This window comes from Haematobia irritans, chromosome 1 (assembly GCF_050003625.1).
Source record: "Haematobia irritans isolate KBUSLIRL chromosome 1, ASM5000362v1, whole genome shotgun sequence".
Taxonomy (NCBI): domain Eukaryota; kingdom Metazoa; phylum Arthropoda; class Insecta; order Diptera; family Muscidae; genus Haematobia; species Haematobia irritans.
The window spans coordinates 252,395,563-252,416,842 of NC_134397.1; the positions used below are offsets into that span (position 1 = coordinate 252,395,563).

General features: G+C 26.4%; 1 protein-coding gene across 5 annotated transcripts in view; it reads left to right on the plus strand.

The window, feature by feature from the left end:
• The window catches only part of mbc (dedicator of cytokinesis protein myoblast city), a 191,824-nt gene extending 178,763 nt beyond the window's left edge, over positions 1–13,061 (plus strand). For 2 of the 5 annotated variants that reach the window (XM_075289369.1, XM_075289396.1), the window contains 4 exons: positions 401–491; positions 3,524–3,691; positions 3,908–4,515; positions 12,720–13,061. In XM_075289369.1, the coding sequence (XP_075145484.1) occupies positions 401–491; positions 3,524–3,691; positions 3,908–4,405 (757 nt within the window). In that variant the 3' untranslated portion in view covers positions 4,406–4,515; positions 12,720–13,061. Of the gene's footprint in view, positions 1–400; positions 492–3,523; positions 3,692–3,907; positions 4,520–12,719 lie in introns of those variants that run through there. The other 3 variants (XM_075289378.1, XM_075289387.1, XM_075289402.1) reach the window with 3 other exon arrangements.
• Positions 13,062–21,280: the final 8,219 nt, after the last annotated feature.

A 21,280-nucleotide genomic window follows, 5' to 3' on the forward strand; every position in this document is an offset into this window, starting at 1 on the left:
TTCTCATTGCAACTTTTCCATTTTTTTTAACTTTTCCATTATTTTTATCATTTTGTTGTGTGCGTTTATTTTTGCTTTGGAACATAAAACTTATATCAGTTTAAGAATTTAAATTAATAATTGCGGTCTTTGAAATTCCGTATATAAGCAATTTTTTGTGTTCCATTATTTTAGTTTTTATTTATTATTTATTCTAACTTTTTTTATTGAAAGTTTATATCATTAATAGTATATATAAAATTTTTCCGTCTCTGCTCCATATAGACTTTTGTAGAGACCTAATGCTTAATGCTCTACCATTATTTTTATCATGTATTATATTTTGCTTTATATGTTGTGTTGTTTTTTTATTGTTTCTATTTTTCTTTTCTGTTTCTTTATTGTTTCTGAATGTATATAGACCCAGTTTAGGTCATTCACCAAGCACGAAAAGTAAAACAAAAGATAAGACTCCATCAAAACGAAGATCGATTAAGAAGGTAAGTGATGTTGTAAGTGATATGCAGAGGAGTAAGTTGAAGATATTAGAAATGCCAAAGGGTGTAATATACAAATAGAAAACAAAAACTTGAAATAAAATAGAACTTTTCCGATAGTCAATCAAAAAAATTGTTATCGATTTTATAATCTTTAAATTTGCCACAAAATCGAATTGATTTATAATTTTGATTAAAGCAAAAAATATCGACACGATTTCATTACTAAAATAAAATTTCCCATATGACCTATAGGCAGGTTTGGGTCCACCAAATTGTATCCACAATTTTTATTAACTTAAGGTTATTGATGTAGGTCGGATGGTATTGCAAATGGGCCATATCGGTCCACTTTTACGTATAGCCCCCATATAAAATGATCCCCAGATTTGGCTTGCGGAGCCTCAAAGAGAAACAAATTTCATCCGATCTTGCTGAAATTTGGTATATGGTTGGTATATGGTCTCTAACAACCATGCCAAAATTGTTCCACACCGGTCCATAATTATATATAGCCCCATATAAACCGATCCCCAGATTTGGTTTGCGGAGACTCAAAGAGAAGCAAATTTCATCCGATCCGGCTGAAATTTGGTACATGATGTTGGTATATGGTCCCTAAAAACCGTGCCAGAATTGGTCCATATCGGTCCATAATTATATATAGCCCCCATATAAACCGTTCTCCAGATGTGGCTTCCAGGCATCTAACAGAAGCATATTTCATCCGATCCACCTGAAATTTGGTACATGATGTTGGTATATGGTTTCTAACAACCATGCAAAAATTGGTCCATATCGGTTCATAATTATATATAGCCCCCATATAAACCGATCCCCAGATTTGGCTTGCGAAGTCTCTAAGAGAAGCAAATTTCATCCAATCCTGTTGAAATTTGGAACATGGTATTAGTATATGATCTCTAACAACCGTGCCAGAATTGGTCCATATCGGTCCATAATTATATATAGCCCTCATATAAACCGTTCTCCAGATTTGACCTCCGGAACCTCTTGGCGGAGCAAAATTCATCCGATCCGGTTCAAATTTGGAACGTGGTGTTAGTATATGGCCGCTAATAATCATACCAAAATTGGCCCATATCGGTCTACAGTTATATTAGCCGATCTCCAATCCAACAAAAAATGGTCCATATCGGTTCATAATCATGGTTGCCACTCGAGCCAAAAATAATCTACCAACATTTTATTTCTATAGAAAATTTAGCCAAAATTTTATTTCTATAGAAAATTTAGTCAAAATTTTATTTCTATAGAAAATTTAGTTAAAAAGTAATTTCTATAGAAAATTTAGTTAAAAAGTAATTTCTATAGAAAATATTGTCAAAATTTTATTTCTATAGAAAATTTTGTAAAAATTTTATTTCTATAGAAAATTTAGTTAAAATTTTATTTCTATAGAAAATTTTGTTAAAATTTCATTTCTGTAGAAAAATTTGTCATTATATTATTTCTAACGAAAATTTAGTTAAAATTTTATTTCTATAGAAAATTTTGTCAAAACTTTATTTCTATAGAAAATTTTGTCAAAACTTTATTTCTATAGAAAATTTTGTCAAAACTTTATTTCTATAGAAAATTTTGTCAAAATTTTATTTCTATAGAAAATTTAGTTAAAATTTTATTTCTATAGAAAATTTAGTTAAAATTTCATTTCTATAGAAAATTTTGTTGAAATTTCATTTCTATAGAAAATTTTGTCAAAATTTTATTTCCATAGAAAATTTAGTTAAAATTTCATTTCTATAGAAATTGTTGTTAAAATTTTATTTCTATAGAAAATTTAGTTAAAATTTTATTTCAATAGAAAATTTAGCTAAAATTTTATTTGTATAGAAAATTTAGCTAAAATTTTATTTGTATAGAAAATTAAGTTAAAATTTTATTTTTATAGAAAATTTTGTCAAAACTTTATTTCTATAGAAAATTTTGTCAAAACTTTATTTCTATAGAAAATTTGGTCAAAATTATATTTCTATAGAAAATTTAGTTAAAATTTTATTTCTATAGAAAATTTTGTTAAAATTTCATTTCTATAGAAAATTTTGTCAAAATTTTATTTCTATAGAACATTTTGTCAAAATTATATTTCTATAGAAAATTTTGTCAAAATTATATTTCTATAGAAAATTTAGTTAAAATTTTATTTCTATAGAAAATTTTGTTAAAATTTCATTTCTATAGAAAATTTTGTCAAAATTTTATTTCTATAGAAAATTTTGTCAAAATTTTATTTCTATAGAAAATTTTGTCGAAATTTTATTTCTATAGAAAATTTTGTTAAAATTTTATTTCTATAGAAAATTTTGTGAAAATTTTATTTCTATAGAAAATTTTGTGAAAATTTTATTTCTATAGAAAATTTTAACATATACCACGTATGGACTTACATACAATTTAGAAGACGGTGTTAGGTTTTAAGATACCTTGCCATTGGCAAGCGTTATCGCAACTTAAGTAATTCGATTGTAAATGGCAGTGTTTAGGAGAAGTTTCTACGCAATTCATGGTGGAGGGTACATAAGCTTCGCCCTGGCCGAACTTACGGTCGTATATACTTGTTTTAATTAACAAATTTGTTGAACTAATTACATTTATAATTGATTATAATTTAAAAAAATGAATTACGATTTTTATTGGAGAATTTTTGGTGATATTTTCTCTGTTTATACTTGATTATTTATTTATTTATTTCGTCTTGGGAAAATATTCCTTACATACTAATGCTTAATAATAAATTGTGTGTTAACAAGTTCTTTAATTGATTATTTGTTAAGGCTTCAATCACATCCATAATCTTTAGGGATTTTGAAATCAAAATTTACAAAAATAAAATGCAATGACAAGAAAAGTTTGATATAGTTTTTGATAAAAAATTTATTGATCGATATACATAGTCGCATTTTTAATGTAGACTTATGTTGGAAAACTACGAATGAGGAATTTTACACCCTTTTTCTATTTCTGATTACTGTTTTCGTTAACTTTGAGAAACTTTGTTGTTAAACCATGATTTTTATTTCTAGTTGGATCGTGAGACCTTAAGCTTGCCGGTAGCGAATAGCCAGTGGTATACAACACCATTGACTACAATTACCTCAACGCCTGAAAGAGATTCCAATACATCAATAATATCCGCATCCAATACATCATTGTGTTCAAAGACAGCAGATCCAAAAGTATTAACTGAAGAGGTATGTATGAGTGTATATAAAAATTCGTATTAACCCTTAAATGTGCACTGTATCTTTTAAGATACAACGAGGAAACGAATTCTTATGTCTTAAAATTTTGACCGAGTTCGATGAAAGCTATTCTTAAAAATAGGTTTTTTTTTTGAAAATTTATATTCCATTCCAGTTTTTTAATTTCCTTTTTCATTTGACTAAATTTCTCTATATTATTTTTAGCTTACATCAAAACGCCCGTTACGCTCTGAAAAGGAAAAAGAAAGACGTTTATCTCGACCAGCCAGCATAGCAACACCCACTGCCAGTATGAAAGGGTTTTCGGCCGCAGATAATCATTCATTATCAGGGGCAGATAGTAGTAATCGTAATTCAGTTGATACCACCGATTCAACATCGGCTGAAGAAGATCTTATACCACCACCATTACCAGCAAAAACAAGAGATTCTACCGATTTTTCTAGTCTCAATTATAGTTTGGATTGGAATACCAGTCAATTTTCATTGGGCGGTGCCCTAAGTCCCAACGGAACAATAACACGAACAACATCATGCTCCACCACTACCAGTATTGTGAATACATCCTATGAATATGTAGAAACCAAAAATTTTCTTATAAGCTCTTCCAGCATTGCAAATACTAATAATAATAGTGATGATAAAAAGAGGCCACCAACACCACCACCAAAGCCATCAAGGAATAGCAAACACATTCCATAGACGAAAGAAGAAGAAGAAGATATTAATTTTGCATGTATTACCACCAAAAAAAGTGATGATTTCTAATCAGGATTCAAGCCATATTTTCTTCTAATCCGTTTGCAATAAGAGTAGGTATAATACAAAATGTAACTTAAATTTTTTTTTAATTTTTATTTTTTGTAGTTATATGAGAAAATGTTGTTCAATAGTCCAATTAGGGAAGAATAATTCTCGTATTTTCATAAGAAATTAGCATATAAGACCCAAAATGAATCATAGCCACGATTGCCACAGTTGGTAGAATTCTACCAAAAATGTTAGATTTTTTATTGTTTGGTAGATTGGTAGTTTTTTTCGGTAGAATTTTTAAAATATTCCTCTCAAACTAAGAAGTACTTCATTTTTCTATACAAATACAATTTTGACAAGAATTTTCTATAGAATAAAATTTTGACAAATTTCTTTTATAGAAATCGAATTTTGACAAAATTTTCTATAGAGATAAAATTTTGCCAAAATTTTCTGTAGAAATAACATTTTATCAAAATTTTCTATAGAAATAACATTTTGACAAAATTTTTTATAGAAATAAAATTTGATTTCGAATTTTGACAAAATTTTCTATAGAAATAAAATGTAGCCAACATTTGCTATAGAAATAACATTTTGCCAAAATTTTCTATAGAAATAAAAGTTTGCCTAAATTTTCTATAGAAATAAAGCTGTGACAAAATTTCTTTAAAAATAAAATTTTGACAAAATTTTGTATAAATAAAAATTTTAACAAAATTTTATGTAATTATACAATTTTAACAGATTTTTCTATACATAAAAAATGTTGACAAAATTTTTAAAATATTCCTCTAGGAACTAGGAAGTACTTCATTTTTCTATAGAAATAAAATTTTGACAAGAATTTTCTATAGAAATAAAATTTTGACAAAATTTTTTATAGAAATCGAATTTTGACAAAATTTTCTATAGAAATAAAATTTTCTATAGAAATACAATTTTGCCAAAATTTTCTATAGAAATAACATTTTACCAAAATTTTCTATAGAAATAAAATTTTGACAAAATTTTTTATAGAAATAAAATTTGACAAAATTTTGTATAGAAATAAAATGTGGACAAAATTTTCTAAAAGTTTCTATAGAAATAAAATTTTGTCAAAGTTTTCTATAGAAATAAAATTTTGACAAAATTTTCTATAGAAATAAAATTTTGCCAAAATTTTCTATAGAAATGAAGCTGTGACAAAATTTCATCAAAATTTCTTTAAAAATAAAATTTTGACAAAATTTTGTATAAATAAAAATTTTAACAAAATTTTCTGTAATTAAAAAAATTTAACAGAATTTTCTATAAACAAAAAAATGTTGACAAAATTTTGTAAAACAATAAAAAAATGTGCAGAAAATAAATAATGTTCTATAGAAATAAAATGTTGACAAAATTTTCTTCAGACATAAAATATTGACAAAATTTTCTATAGAAAGACAAATTTTGATTGAATTTTTTATAGATATCGAATTTTGAAAAAATTTCCTATAGAAATAAAATTTTCACAAAATTTTCTTTAGACATAAAATTTTGACAAAATTTTCTTTAGACATAAAATGTTGACAAAATTTTCTGTAGAAAGACAAATTTTGAAAAAATTTTCTATAGAAAGGCAAATTTTGACAAAATTTTCTATAGAAAGAAAAATTTTTACAAAATTTTGACAAAATTTCATTAGCGTAGCTAGACAACTGTCCTAGGGGGGGGCTATAGCCCTCTCAAGCTAAAAATTAATAGACTGAACTTATAGGTTCAATTAATGTTTTATTTTATAAAAATGAATAAAAAACCATACATCAACATAACTAGACAATTAATTTTTAATAAAGCACCAAATAGTAGTTTCACACTTTTTCCCAGCAAAAGGCACAACTTTAAATGCACTTCCAAAAATTTCTTCTCAAAGAAGTTAATTATTTTACTTATTAAATTTTTTATAGCTCGTTTTGACATATTTTAATGGGTATTTTTTTCAAATAGGTTAGAAAGAATTAATAAAATGGTATTTGAATAATTATTCAAATGTCGAAGAATGCTAGATTTCCGGAAGAATGCTAGAAAAATCGATAATTTTTGAAAATATTCCAGAGCTAACGTTTCAGACAAGCATTGGAATGCATTAAAATTTATAAAAATTAGATATTCGGGAAAATATCACAAAATTTTTGAATTCACATTCAAAACACTGAATTCGGATAACACCTTAAGAAGTGATGTAAAATGGTGGACATCCTTCCTATGACAATTCATATTAAAATCATAAGCCCACTCCCCAGAGGCCTTCCTACGCTTATGCAAAATTTTCTATAGAAATAAAAAAAGATTTCTATAGAATTACAATTTTGACAAAAAAAAAAATTTAAAAGGAATACAATTTTGAGAAAATTTTCTATAAAATAAAATTTTGACAAAATTTTCTATAGAAATAAAATTTTGAAAAAATTTGTATAGAAATAAATCTTTGACATCATTTTCTATAGAAATAAAATTTTGATAACATTTGCTATAGAAATAAAACTTTGACAAATTTTTTTAGACACAAAATATTTACAAAAATTTCTATAGAAAGACAAATTTTGACAAAATTTTCTAGAGAAATAAAATGTTGACAAAATTCTCTAAATATATAAATTTTTTACAAAATTTTCTATAGATATAAAATTTTTACAAAATTTTCTATAGAAATAAAATTTTGACAGAATTTGCTATAGAAATAAAATTTTGACAAAATTTTCTACAGAAATAAAATTTTGACAAAATTTTCTATACAAATCATATTTTAAAAAAATTTTCTATAGAAATAAAATTTTCACAAAATTTTCTATAGAAATAAAATTTTCACAAAATTTTCTATAGAAATAAAATTTTCACAAAATTTTCTATAGAAATAAAATTTTTACAAAATTTTCTATAGAAATAATGTTTTGGCAAAATTTTATCAAAATTTCTTTAGAAATAAAATTTTACCAAAGTTTTCTATAGACATAAAATTTTGACAAAATTTTACCGAAACTTCTTTAGAAATAAATATTTACAAAATTTTGTATAGAAATAAAATTTTGATAAAATTTTGTATAGATAAAAATGTTAACAAAATTTTCTGTAATTAAAAAAAAAATTAACAGAATTTTCTATAAATAAAAAACTTTGACAATATTTTGTAAAAAAAATAAAAAATTTTGACAAAATGTTCTATAGAAATAAAATTTTGACAAAATTTTTTATTTATGGAAAATTTGAAAAAATTTTTATAGAAATTAAATTTTGACAAAATTTTCTATAGAAATCAAATTGTGACAAAATTTTATATAGAAATAAAATTTTAACAAAATTTTCTATAGAAATAAAATTTTAACAAAATTTTCTATAGAAATAAAATTTTAACAAAATTTTCTATAGAAATAAAATTTTGAAAATATTTTCCATGGAAATGATATTTTGTCAAAATTTTCTATAGAAGTAAAATTTTGACAAAATTTTCTATAGAAATACAATTTTGACAAAATTTTCTATTGAAATAAAATTTTGACAAAATTTTCTATAGAAAGACAAATTTTGACAAAATTTTCTTTAGACATAAAAGTTTGACAAAATTTTTTATAGAAAGACAAATTTTGACAAAATTTTCTTTAGACATAAAAGTATAACAAAATTTTCTATAGAAAGACAAATTTTGACAAAATTTTCTAAAGATATACAATTTTTACAAAATTTTCTATAGATATAAAATTTTTACAAAATTTTCTATATTTCGACAAAATTTTCTATAGAAATAAACTTTTGACAAAATTTGTATAGAAATAAATCTTTGACATAATTTTCTATAGAAATAAAATTTTGACAAAATTTCCTATAGAAATAAAATGTTGACACAATTTTCTACAGAAATAAAATTTTGACAACATTTCTATAGATATAACAAATTTTGACAAATTTTTCGATAGAAATAAAATTTTTACAAAATTTTCTATAGAAATAAAATTTTGACACAATTTTCTATGGAACTAAAATTTTGACAAAATTTTCTATATAAATAAAGTTTTGACTACAATTTTTATAGAATAAAATTTTGATGAAATTTTCTATAGAAATAAAATTTTGATGAAATTTTCTATAGAAATATAATTTTGACAAAATTGTATCACAATTTCTTTAGAAATAAATTTTTACAAAATTTTGTATAAAAATAAAAGTGATTGAAGAATAAACCAACAATAACAAAACAAAAAGAATGAAGTAAAATCAAATTTTGACAAAATTTTCTATAGAAATAAAATTTTAACAAAATTTGCTATAGACATAAAATTTTGAGAAAATTTTCTATAGAAATAAAATTTTGACAAAATTTTCTTTAGACATAAAATGTTGACAAAATTTTCTATAGAAAAAAAATTGACAAAAGTTTCTATAGAAATAAAATTTTGACTAAATTTTCTATAGAAAAAAAATTTCAACAAAATTTGCTATAGAAATAAAATTTTGACAAAATTTTCTTTAGACATAAAATTTTGACAAAATTTTCTTTAGACATAAAATTTTGACAAAATTTTCTATAGAAAGACAAATTTTGACACAATTTTCTTTAGACATAAAAGTTTGACAACATTTTCTATAGAAAGACAAATTTTGACAAAATTTTCTAAAGATATACAATTTTTACAAAATTTTCTATAGATATAAAATTTTTACAAAATTTTCTATATATTTTGACAAAATTTTCTATAGAAACAAACTTTTGACAAAATTTGTATAGAAATAAATCTTTGACATAATTTTCTATAGAAATAAAATTTTGACAAAATTTCCTATAGAAATAAAATTTTTACAAAATTTTCTATAGAAATAAAATTTTGACAAAATTTTCTATAGAAATAAAATGTTGACACAATTTTCTACAGAAATAAAATTTTGACAACATTTCTATAGATATAACATTTTGACAAATTTTTAAGACATAAAATATTTACAAACATTTCTATAGAAAAACAAATTTTGACAAAATTTTCTATAGAAATAAAATTTTGACACAAATTTCTATGGAACTAAAATTTTGACAAAATTTTCTATATAAATAAAGTTTTGACTACAATTTTTATAGAATAAAATTTTGATGAAATTTTCTATAGAAGTATAATTTTGACAAATTTGTATCAAAATTTCTTTAGAAATAAATTTTTACAAAATTTTGTATAAAAATAAAAGTGATTGAAGAATAAACCAACAATAACAAAACAAAAATAATGAAGTAAGAGCAAGCACGCTCAAAATAAACCCAGCCAACTGCACTCAAATCGATGATTTGACAGTGGCAAAGGAAAAGAGATATGTTTGTACAAATTTATTTCGGAAAAGGCCGGCTATCATAAACCTTTTTTCGGAAGGTTCAAGAGTGAACTGCCTGAATTTATTCTGATATTTGGTTGATAATTTTGCTGCAAGTAGAGGATGCTGATGGGGAATGTGGTAATTCCGAAATGTGCGTCCATCCAACCATCCTGCAGTCTAAAGGGCTTTGCCCAAATAAATTTGACAAACATTCTTTTCCCTTTTTGGTTAAGCTACACTTTTAGTTTAGTCAATGCATGGTCTTAAGCTGAAATCACAAATAACAAAATAAAAATAAAATTTTGTATAGATACAAATTTTAACAAAATTTTTTGTAATTAAATAATTTTAATAGAATTTTCTACAAATAAAAAAAATTGACAAAATTTTGTACAATAATAAAAAATTTTGACAAAGTGTTCTATAGAAATAAAATTTTGACAAAATTTGATATAGACATAAAATTTTGACAAAATTTTCTATAGAAAAAAAATTTTGACACAATTTTCTTAAGACATAAAATTTTGACAAAATTTTCTATAGAAAAAAAATTGACAAAAGTTTCTATAGAAAAAAAATGACAAAAGTTTCTATAGAAATAAAATTTTGACAAAATTTGCTATAGAAATAAAATTTTGACAAAATTTTCTTTAGACATAAAATTTTGACAAAATTTTCTATAGAAAAAAAAAATTGACAAAAGTTTCTATAGAAATAAAATTTTGACTAAATTTTCTATAGAAAGACAAAATTTTCTATAGAAATAAAATTTTGACAACATTTTCTAAAGATATACAATTTTTCCAAAATTTTCTATATATTTTGACAAAATTTTCTATAGAAATAACATTTTGACAAAATTTGCTATAGAAATAACATTTTGACAAAATTTGCTATAGAAATAAAATTTGACAAAATTTTCTATAGAAATAAAATGTTGACAAAATTTTCTATACAAATCATATTTTAACAAAATTTTCTATTGAAATAAAACTTTGACAAAAATTTTCTATAGAAATAAAGTTTTGGCAAAATTTTATCAAAATTTCTTTAGAAATAAAATTTTACCTAATTTTCTATAGAAATAAAATTTAGACACAATTTTTTATAGAAATAAAATTTTGACAACAATTTATCGAAACTTCTTTAGAAATAAAATGTTTACAAAATTTTGCAGAGAAATAAAATTTTGATAAAATTTTGTATAGATAAAAATGTTAACAAAATTTTCTGTAATTAAAAAAATGTTAACAGAATTTTTTATAAATAAAGAACTTTGACAATATTTTGTAAAAAAATTAAGAAAAATTGACAAAATTTTCCATAAATAAAAAATTTTTGACAAAATGTTCAATAGAAATAAAATTTTAACAAAATTTTTATTTATGGAAAATTTGACATAATTTTCTTTAGACATAAAGTTTGGACACAATTTTCTATAGAAATCGAATTTTGACAAAATTTTCTATAGAAAAAAAAATTTTAACAAAATTTGCTATAGAAATAAAATTTTGACAAAATTTTCTTTAGACATAAAATTTTGACAAAATTTTCTATAGAAAAAAAAAATTGACAAAAGTTTCTATAGAAATAAAATTTTGACTAAATTTTCTATAGAAAGACAAATTTTGACAAAATTTTCTATAGAAATAAAATTTTGACAAAATTTTCTAAAGATATACAATTTTTCCAAAATTTTCTATATATTTTGACAAAATTTTCTATAGAAATAAACTTTTGACAAAATTTTCTATATAAATAACATTTTGACAAAATTTGCTATAGAAATAAAATTTGACAAAATTTTCTATAGAAATAAAATGTTGACAAAATTTTCTATAGAAATAAAATGTTGACAAAATTTTCTATACAAATCATATTTTAACAAAATTTTCTATAGAAATAAAACTTTGACAAAAATTTTCTATAGAAATAAAGTTTTGGCAAAATTTTATCAAAATTTCTTTAGAAATAAAATTTTACCTAATTTTCTATAGAAATAAAATTTAGACACAATTTTTTATAGAAATAAAATTTTGACAACAATTTATCGAAACTTCTTTAGAAATAAAATGTTTACAAAATTTTGTAGAGAAATAAAATTTTGATAAAATTTTGTATAGATAAAAATGTTAACAAAATTTTCTGTAATTAAAAAATGTTAACAGAATTTTTTATAAATAAAGAACTTTGACAATATTTTGTAAAAAAATTAAGAAAAATTGGCAAAATTTTCCATAAATAAAAAATTTTTGACAAAATGTTCAATAGAAATAAAATTTTAACAAAATTTTTATTTATGGAAAATTTGACATAATTTTCTTTAGACATAAAGTTTGGACACAATTTTCTATAGAAATCGAATTTTGACAAAATTTTCTTAGAAATCGAATTTTAACAAAATTTTCTATAGAAATGACATTTCGATAAAATTTTCTATAAAAATAAAATTTTGACAAAATTTTTTTCTATAGAAATAAATCTTTTTATATAGAAATAAAATTTTGACAAAATTTTCTTTAGACATAAAATTTTTTGGCACGAGTGGCAACCATGATTATATCCCCACGCCAAATCTACTCTAAGGGTTATGGAAATTCGAATTAACCAGCGATGAAACCTGTGTATAGTCAGGCTTGTATAGATTGTTATCTGGCATTTTCTTTTCATTAACTTAATAGTATCAATTTCCAATAAGCTCGAATAAATATTGTAATAATATGTAGTATAAACAATTTGAACATTAAACCAGTTTGCATTGATGTCAGGCTAAAATAAAAATATTTTTATTAGGATATTGAAATGTTTTCTGTTTAGAAGCTGAGATTTTTTTATATTTTATTTGATTGTTTTTTTTTTTTAGTTTTTTTGTATAAATTTTATAATTTTTTAAATTGTTTATATTTTAATTTTTTTGTTATATTTTTATTTTTTTATCTTCTAGTGTTTCCCGACCACAAAGAATACAGGATCAGAAAAGAAAGTAAACAAGTGCCAAAAATACAAAACTTAAAACCCAATACAACTAAATAATAAACAACATACTACAACAAAAACCACATAAATTCAAAACGATGAAGAAACTTAAAGCGATAACAAACAAAAAAAATTGACGAACGTTGTTTATTTTGTTTAATTTATTTTTTAAGTTCTAATATTATTATTATGATATTAAATATTCCTAAGAATTAAGAAATTAATTTCTATTCATTATTTAATTTCCATTAAAGTCTTCCTATATACATATATTTTTTTAAAATAAACAAAAAACGATAAAAAATAATAATTTGTGTCATTCTAAACAAGAAAAAGTTAATCATTATACTATATAAATTAAGCGTTTTTATTTCATAAATTAAATTTAAACTATTAAACAAATATTTTTAGTAATAATTAAATATTAATTTCATATGTACTGAAACAACTCAGTATTCGTTATTTATATAAGCCAACTACTAAAAAAAACTAAAAAAAAATAAAAAACCAATCATATGCTCACCATGTGCTCTATGATATTCGAAAAGCCAAACGCACAATTTACAAGAAAATTATTAAAGAAAGCAAGTGCCACAAAAATGAAAGCAAACTTAATTAGAAAATTTTAATAAAACACAAAAACAAAACATACATATACATAAAAATCGTCAATTAACAAATTTAAACGAAATTGTTTTTTTTAAATAACATATATATCATTTTAATTATTTATATATAAAGATTTTAAAACTTAAAAACAAAATTCTATCTGGGCAATATATGAAATTTTATAATCAAAATTATTATTTAAAATAATTATATAAAATATTATTAAAAGATTTATTTAATTAAAACCCATATTCAGAAAAAAATTAATAGCCATTAATAATCCCACTTTAAAAACTTAAAAAAATCTACGATTAATTTATAGTTACAATTTTATTGAATATGGGTTCCCCAAAGCAATATCTATTTAATTTTGAAAACAAAAATTGTATTAAAAATGTCTACTTTTCTCGGCATAAAGCAATAATTGATTTTAGATATAACAAAAATAAGTAAATTTATTGTTTTTTTTTATTTTTTGTTTGTTTATTTTACTTCTACCGAAATTTATTATGTTATAAAAATAAAATAATAAATGTTTTTTTTTTTATAAATTTCCGAAACATAAACATAGCTTTCAATAATCTTTGTATGTATCTGCTGTTGATTTTATTTGACCATGTCATCGCACGAATATTTCTTTTTTTCTTTTAATAATAGTAATTAAGTTTTAATTTTGGATCTTTATTTAATAAATGGCCAAAGATTTTATAAGTGTATACATACACGCAGCACTTCTTGCAACATAATAACTAAATAACATATGTACGTTTTTATATGTGTGTATTAAGAGTATCCGATTTTTTTTTTAGAATAAATTTAATGTTTATACAATTAAATCAAACATTTTGCAATTTATGTGGTTTTATTTAATTGTTCCAGAGGAAAAAAAAATGGTTTGGAAATTTACCAAAAAAATTGGGCCGCAAAATGTTGTTGTTGTTGTTGCAACAGTTTTTAATGTAATTTCATTCATTTTTGTGCTATGCTTTGGTACTTCAACTGGTGTCCAGATCTAGGAATTCTGCGACAAGGATGGGGTGTGTCCAGAGTGATCTGGTGTTGAGACGGGTCGGCTTAGCTAGGCAAGCGATAAGATGATGAGTGTCATGTGGCCCTTGATTACAGATGGGACACACGTCAGCTACGATGCTATCAATCACTGATAAGTAGAAATTGAGGCGGCTGCACTTGCCTGATCTTAATTGGGTTAAAACCACCCTAGCCTAGCCGTGGGAGGTCTCTATCCTCCGGTGCTATGGGCGGTGGTCGGACTGCGAGAACTGGATTAACCTCGTCATGAATCCAAAGACCTGCCTGATCTAGGGGCTCACTTTTGTAACGCTGGTTCTCGCGCTCTAGAAGGTGAAGATCAACTCTTACATTCCTGGGTGGAGGTTGCCTATCCATAAGATGGTGATTTGGATAACAACTTCGATAGCTACCTAAGAAGTACTGCTTTGACAACATGTAATGTGTCGACGCACCGGGAGACCAAGCTCCGCATAAAAGTGATCCAGGGGTGTATTGCGGAGACATCCTGTTGCGGTTCTAAGGGCGGCGTTCTGACAGGTATGTTATTCCACTGCTAGTCGCTCGTTTGAGATGTCCATACTGGTGCTGCATAGTTTAGAACTGACCGGCCAATTGGCTTATGAGTAGTCAGCAAGGTTTCTTTGTCCGCACCCCAAATGCTGCCGGCAAGCGACTTGAGGACCTTGTTTCTACCGCGGAGCTTGTTACAAATTGCAGTGGCATGGGCAGACGTCTTAAACAGGCTGTCGAATGTGACCGCGAGTATCTTGGGGTAGTTTACTGTCGGAATTGTTTCGCGATCGACTCTAACATTCAACTGCCTACGTACTTCCGCCGTCCATGTATTGAATAGTGTGGCTGAGGATTTGGTCGAGGACAGATAGAGATTAAACAGTGCCGGAGATATCACCCCACACTGGGGAACTTCCTGTTTAACTCTACGGGGTTTTGACGTCTTGTCCTTGAATTCCACGTACGACTGGCGTCCGCACAGATAATTCTGTATACGTACTTCCGCCGTCCATGTAGTGAACAGTGTGGTTGAGGATTTGGTGGGAGATATCCTCAAATTTCTTGCAGTGAAATAACTGGTAAGATCAATGAGGTAGACGTTCAATCGATCGCATATGTCATCAACAATGGGCCCGGACGACATGATTGTACAATCGTCCGCATATGATACAATCTCGACGCCGTCAGGAGGGGTTGGAATCGAGGACAGATAGAGATTAAACAGTGCCAGAGATATCACCCCATCCTGGAGAACTCCCTGTTTAACTGTACGGGGTTTTGACTTCTTGTTCCGGAATTCCACGTACGACTGGCGTCCGCACAGATAATTCAGAACCCAACGCTTGGTTGCTGCCGGTAGGGACGTATTCTCGATGTCCCCGAATAGTGTGGCATGTTTGACCGTATCGAATGCCTTCGATAGGTCAAACGCCACGATGACCGTCCTGTGACACGGCTTGGACTGATTGAGTCCCATATTAATGTGTGCTGAACTGGAAATGCAAGGCTGTCGTCGTGCTATGTACCTTACTGAATCCAAGTTGATGGTGGGCAGCTAGAAAAATCTCCACAACTACTGGCGAGAGAAAAGATATCGCCCTGTACGATTCACCTTTACTCGAATCTTTGCCTGGCTTCTTGATTACAGATGGGGCACACGTCAGCTACGCTGCTATCAATCAGTGATAAGTAGGAATTGAGGCGGCTGCACTTGCCTGATCTTAATTGGGTTAAAACCACCCTAGCCTAGCCGTGGGAGGTCTCTTTCCTAAGGTGCTATGGGCTATGGTCGGACTGCGAGAACAGGATTAACCTTCTCATGAATCCTGTTCAGACCTACCTGATATGCTGCCTGATCTAGAGGCTCATTTTTCTAACGCTGGTTCTCGCGCTCTAGAAGGTGAAGATCAACTCTTACATTCTTGGGTGGAGGTTGCCTATCCACAAGATGGTGATTTGGATGACAACTTCGATAGCAACCTATGAGGTACTGCTTTGACAACATGTAATTGTGTCGACGCACCGGTATGATCTTGGTCTCCACATAAAGGTGATCCAGGGGTGTACTGCGGAGACATCCTGTTGCGGTTCTAAGGGCGGCGTTCTGACAGGTCTGTATGTTATTCAATTGCGTGTCGCTCGTTTGAGATGTCCACACTGGCGCTGCATAGTTTACCACTGACCGGCCAATTGCCTTATAAGTAGTCAACAAGGTTTCTTTGTCCGCACCCTAAGTGCTGCCGGCAAGTGACTTGCAGTGGCATGGGCAGACGACTTAAACAGGCTGTGGGGTATTTACAGTCGGAATTATTTCGCCGTCGACTCTGACATTCAACTGTCTGCGTACTTCCGCCCTCTATGTAGTGAATAGTAGGGCTGAGGATTTGGTGGGTGATATCCACAAATTTCTTGCAGTGAAATAACTGGTAAGATCAACGAGGTAGACGTTCAATCGATCGCATATGTCATCAACGATGGGCCCGGACGCCATGATTGTACAATCGTTTGCATATGATACAATCTCGAAGCCGTCAGGAGGGGGTGTAATCGAGGACAGATAGAGATTAAACAGTGCCGGAGATATCACCCCACACTGGGGAACTCTCTGTTTAACTCTACGGGGTTTTGACTTCTTGTCCCTGAATTCCACGTACGACTGGCGTCCGCACAGATAATTCAGAACCCAACGCTTGGTTCCCGCCGGTAGGGACGTATTCGCGATGTCCTCGAATAGTTGACCGTATCGAATGCCTTCGATAGGTCAAACGCCACGAGGACCGTCCAATGACACGGTTTGGGCTGGTTGAAATGGCATGCAAGAACTCACTTAAGCGGCGATCTGTCTATTCTCTGAAACCTTCCCAGTTGGCTTTCTTTTGTTTGATAAACGTCCGACTTTCAGAGGTTATGAAATCGGAGAGTCGGTTAATGGTGAGAATTATGGGGAGGTTAGGTTAGGCGGCAGCCCGATGTATCAGGCTAACTTAGACTATTCAGTCCATTGTGATACCACATTGGTGAACTTCTCTCTTATCACTGAGTGCTGCCCGATTCTATGTTAAGTTCAATGGCAAGGGACCTCCTTTTTATAGCCGAGTCCGAACGGCGTTCCACATTGCAGTGAAACCACTTAGAGAAACTTTGTAACCCTCAGAAATGTCATAGGCTTTACAGAGGTAGGATAATCCACCGCTGAAAAACTTTTGGTGTTCGGTCGAAGCAGGAATCGAACCCACGACCTTGTGTATACAAGGCGGGCATGCTAACCATTGCACCACGGTGGCTCCTCAAAAGGATGTTCGCAGGGAAAAAATTTGGCTGCAATGAAGAGGTGATCGCCAAAACTGAGGCCTATTTTAAGGCAAAACCGAAGGAGTATTTACTATCAAAATGGTATCAAAAATTTGGAAGGTCGTTATAATCGTTGTATCGCTCTTGAAGGGAACTATGTTGAATAATAAAAACGAATTTTGACAAAAAATGTGTTTTTCTTTGTTAGACCGGGGACTTGTCAGCCATGGTTGACTTTTGTTGTTTTTGCAGAAAAGAAATTTTCGTTCTCTTGTGTTTTTATTCTCTCTTACCAAATACTCACCAAGGCTGCCATATAAATAAATCGATTTTCCTTGTTTATTTGTGCTTATCAATGTGGGATAATATTATTTTTTATTAATATTAATAAAAAGTATAAATTGGGTTATATGGTTTATATATAAGTGCTTGTATGTTATAATTAAAATATAATAAAATGTTAAATGAAATAATAAAAAAAAACAAATGCAAAAAAATAATTGAAGCGTATTTCAAAGTAAGACCAAACTGGTGTTTTTTTTTTTTTTTTAATAAAATACTTTTAGTTAGAACACATCGAAAAATAAGTAAATAACAATAATTTAGTAAAAAAATATATAAAATAATAATAAACAATTTTTATGTGGGATTTTTTTTTATTAAACAATTTTATATATTTGTAATTAGTTTTATAGATATATGAATAATTGTTATAATTATTAATAGGGTGTTCCGTAGCTATTATTATTAATATGCTTTCATAATAAAGGCACATAATTGAAATGCTTTTGGTTGGTGAGCATAAAATAATCGATTAAACATTTTTTTTAAATCTTAACAATGGCACTAAACAATTTTTATATTTTTATTATAAGGGCTATTTTCTTTTAGCACTGGATGCAACATTTTGCATGGGCTATCCAGAACATCGTTGCACTGGTGTTCTATCCAGAACATCTCATCAGTGCAAGTCGCGCTGATGTTGCCAGATTGTATTTTTATAAAGTGACGCTTCTTCGATTCACAATAGCACATTATTGTGACTAATTTATCGAAAAACATGAAATTCAATGTGGTACAGTGTCATAAATAGTCGCAGCCGTAAATATTTATTACTAATTGGAGCATTTCATATATAAAAAATGCAAGATTTCACTTTTTTTCTGTGATTATTTTTAAACAGGTGGTGACAGTGTGGCATATTTTTGGAGATGTCCTGAATAAACGAGTACTCTGTTTTCTTTTAGTCCTTCACGGTTTTGGGAATCCAGTGCTAAAAGAAAGCAGCCCTATATATATATGAAAAATCGTTATTCCAGCGATGATGTTGAAAAATTTTCTTCAGAATAAATTTCTATAAAATTTTCTGTAGAAATACAATTTCGATGAAATTTTCTATAGAAAAAAATTTCCAAAAATTGTATACCCTTTTTCTATAGAACAATTTCGGTGACATTTTCTTTAGAAATATAATAAAATTTTGTATAGAAATAAATTTTTTTTTAAATGTGCTAAAGAAAAAATCTTGATGAAATTTTCTATTGGAAAAAATTTCTACAAAATTTTCTGTAGAAATAAAATTTCGATAAAAAATCCTATAGATATAGAATTTCGATGAGATTTTCTATAGAAAAAGAAAACATTTTGATGGTGTTTTCTATAGAAAAAATTTCGATACATTTTCTAAAAAATAAAATTTTGTTAGTTTTTCTATAGAAAAAAAAATTCGGCAATATTTTCTGTAGAAATAAAATTTCGATGAAATTTTCCATATAACTAAAATGTTGATGGAATTGTCTATAGAAATAAAATAGAACATCGATTAAATTTTCTATAGAAACAGAATTTCGATGAAATTTTCTATAGAAATAAAATAGAATTTCGAATAAATTTTCTAACGAAAAAAATTTTGATAAAACAATTCTATAGATATAGAATTGTTATACAATTTTCTATGAAAATAGAATGTCGATGAAATTTTCTGTAGAAATAAAATTTGGATGGGATTTTCTATGGAAATAAAATTTTGGTGAAATTTTCTATAAAACTAAAATTTCGATGTCATTTCCTATAGAAATCAAATAGAACTTCGATTAAATTTTCTATAGAAAAAGAATTTCGATGAAATTTTCTATAGAAATAAAATAGAATTTCGATGGAATTTTCTATACAAATATAATTTCGATGATTTGTTTTTATAGAAATAAAATGTTGTTTAAATTTCCTAGAGAAAAAACATTTGATGAAATTTTCTATAGAAAAAATTTCGAAACAATTTGTTGTGGAAATAAACTTTCGAAATATAAGTTTGTTGAATTTTATATAGAAATATAATTTCGATGAATAATTTCGAAAAAAATTGTTGTTGAAATTTTCTCGAGAAAAAAAAAGTATGAAATTTTCTATAGAAAAAATTTAAAAAAAAAAATCTGTAGAAATAAAATTTCATGAAATTTTCTATAGAAATAGAATTTGGATAACATTTTCTACAGAAATAAAATTTCGATTAAATTTCATATAGAAAAACAAAATTTGATGACATTTTCTGTAGAAATAAAATGTTGTATACCCTTTTGCTATAGAACAATTTCGGTGAAATTTTCTGTAGAAATATAATAATATTTTGTATAGAAATAAAATTTTATTAAATGTGCTAAAGAAAAAATCTTGATGAAATTTTCTATTGGAAAAAATTTCTATAAAATTTTCTGTAGAAATAAATTTTCGATAAAAGTTCCTATAGATATAGAATTTCGATGAGATTTTCTATAGAAAAAGAAAATATTTTGATGATATTTTCTATAGAAAAAATTTCGATAAATTTTCTAAAAAATAAAATTTTGTTAGTTTTCTATAGAAAAAAAAAATTCGGCAACATTTTCTGTAGAAATAAAATTTCGATGAAATTTTTTCATAAAACTAAAATTTTGATGGAATTTTCTATAGAAATAAAATAGAACTTCGATTAAATTTTCTATAGAAATAAAATAGAATTTCGATGGAATTTTCTATAAAAATATAATTTCGATGAAATTTTCTAGAGAAATAAAATAGAATTCCGAATAAATTTTCTAACGAAAAAATTTCTATAGATATAGAATTGGTATACAGTTTTCTATGAAAATAGAATGTCGATGACATTTTCTGTAGAAATAAAATTTCGATGGGATTTTACAGGAAATAAAATTTTGGTGAAATTTTCTATAAAACTAAAATTTCGATGGCATTTTCTATAGAAATAAAATAGAACTTCGATTAAATTTTCTATAGAAAAAGAATTTCGATGAAATTTTCTATAGAAATAAAATAGAATTTCGATGGAATTTTCTATACAAATATAATTTCGATGATTTGTTTTTATAGAAATAAAATGTTTTTTAAATTTCCTATAGAAAAAACATTTGATGAAATTTTCTATAGAAAAAATTTCGAAACAATTTGTTGTGGAAATATAAGTTTGTTGAATTTTCTATAGAAATATAATTTCGATGAATAATTTCGAGAAAAATTGTTGTTGAAATTTTCTCGAGAAAAAAATTTTATGAAATTTTCTATAGAAAAAATTAAAAAAAATCTGTAGAAATA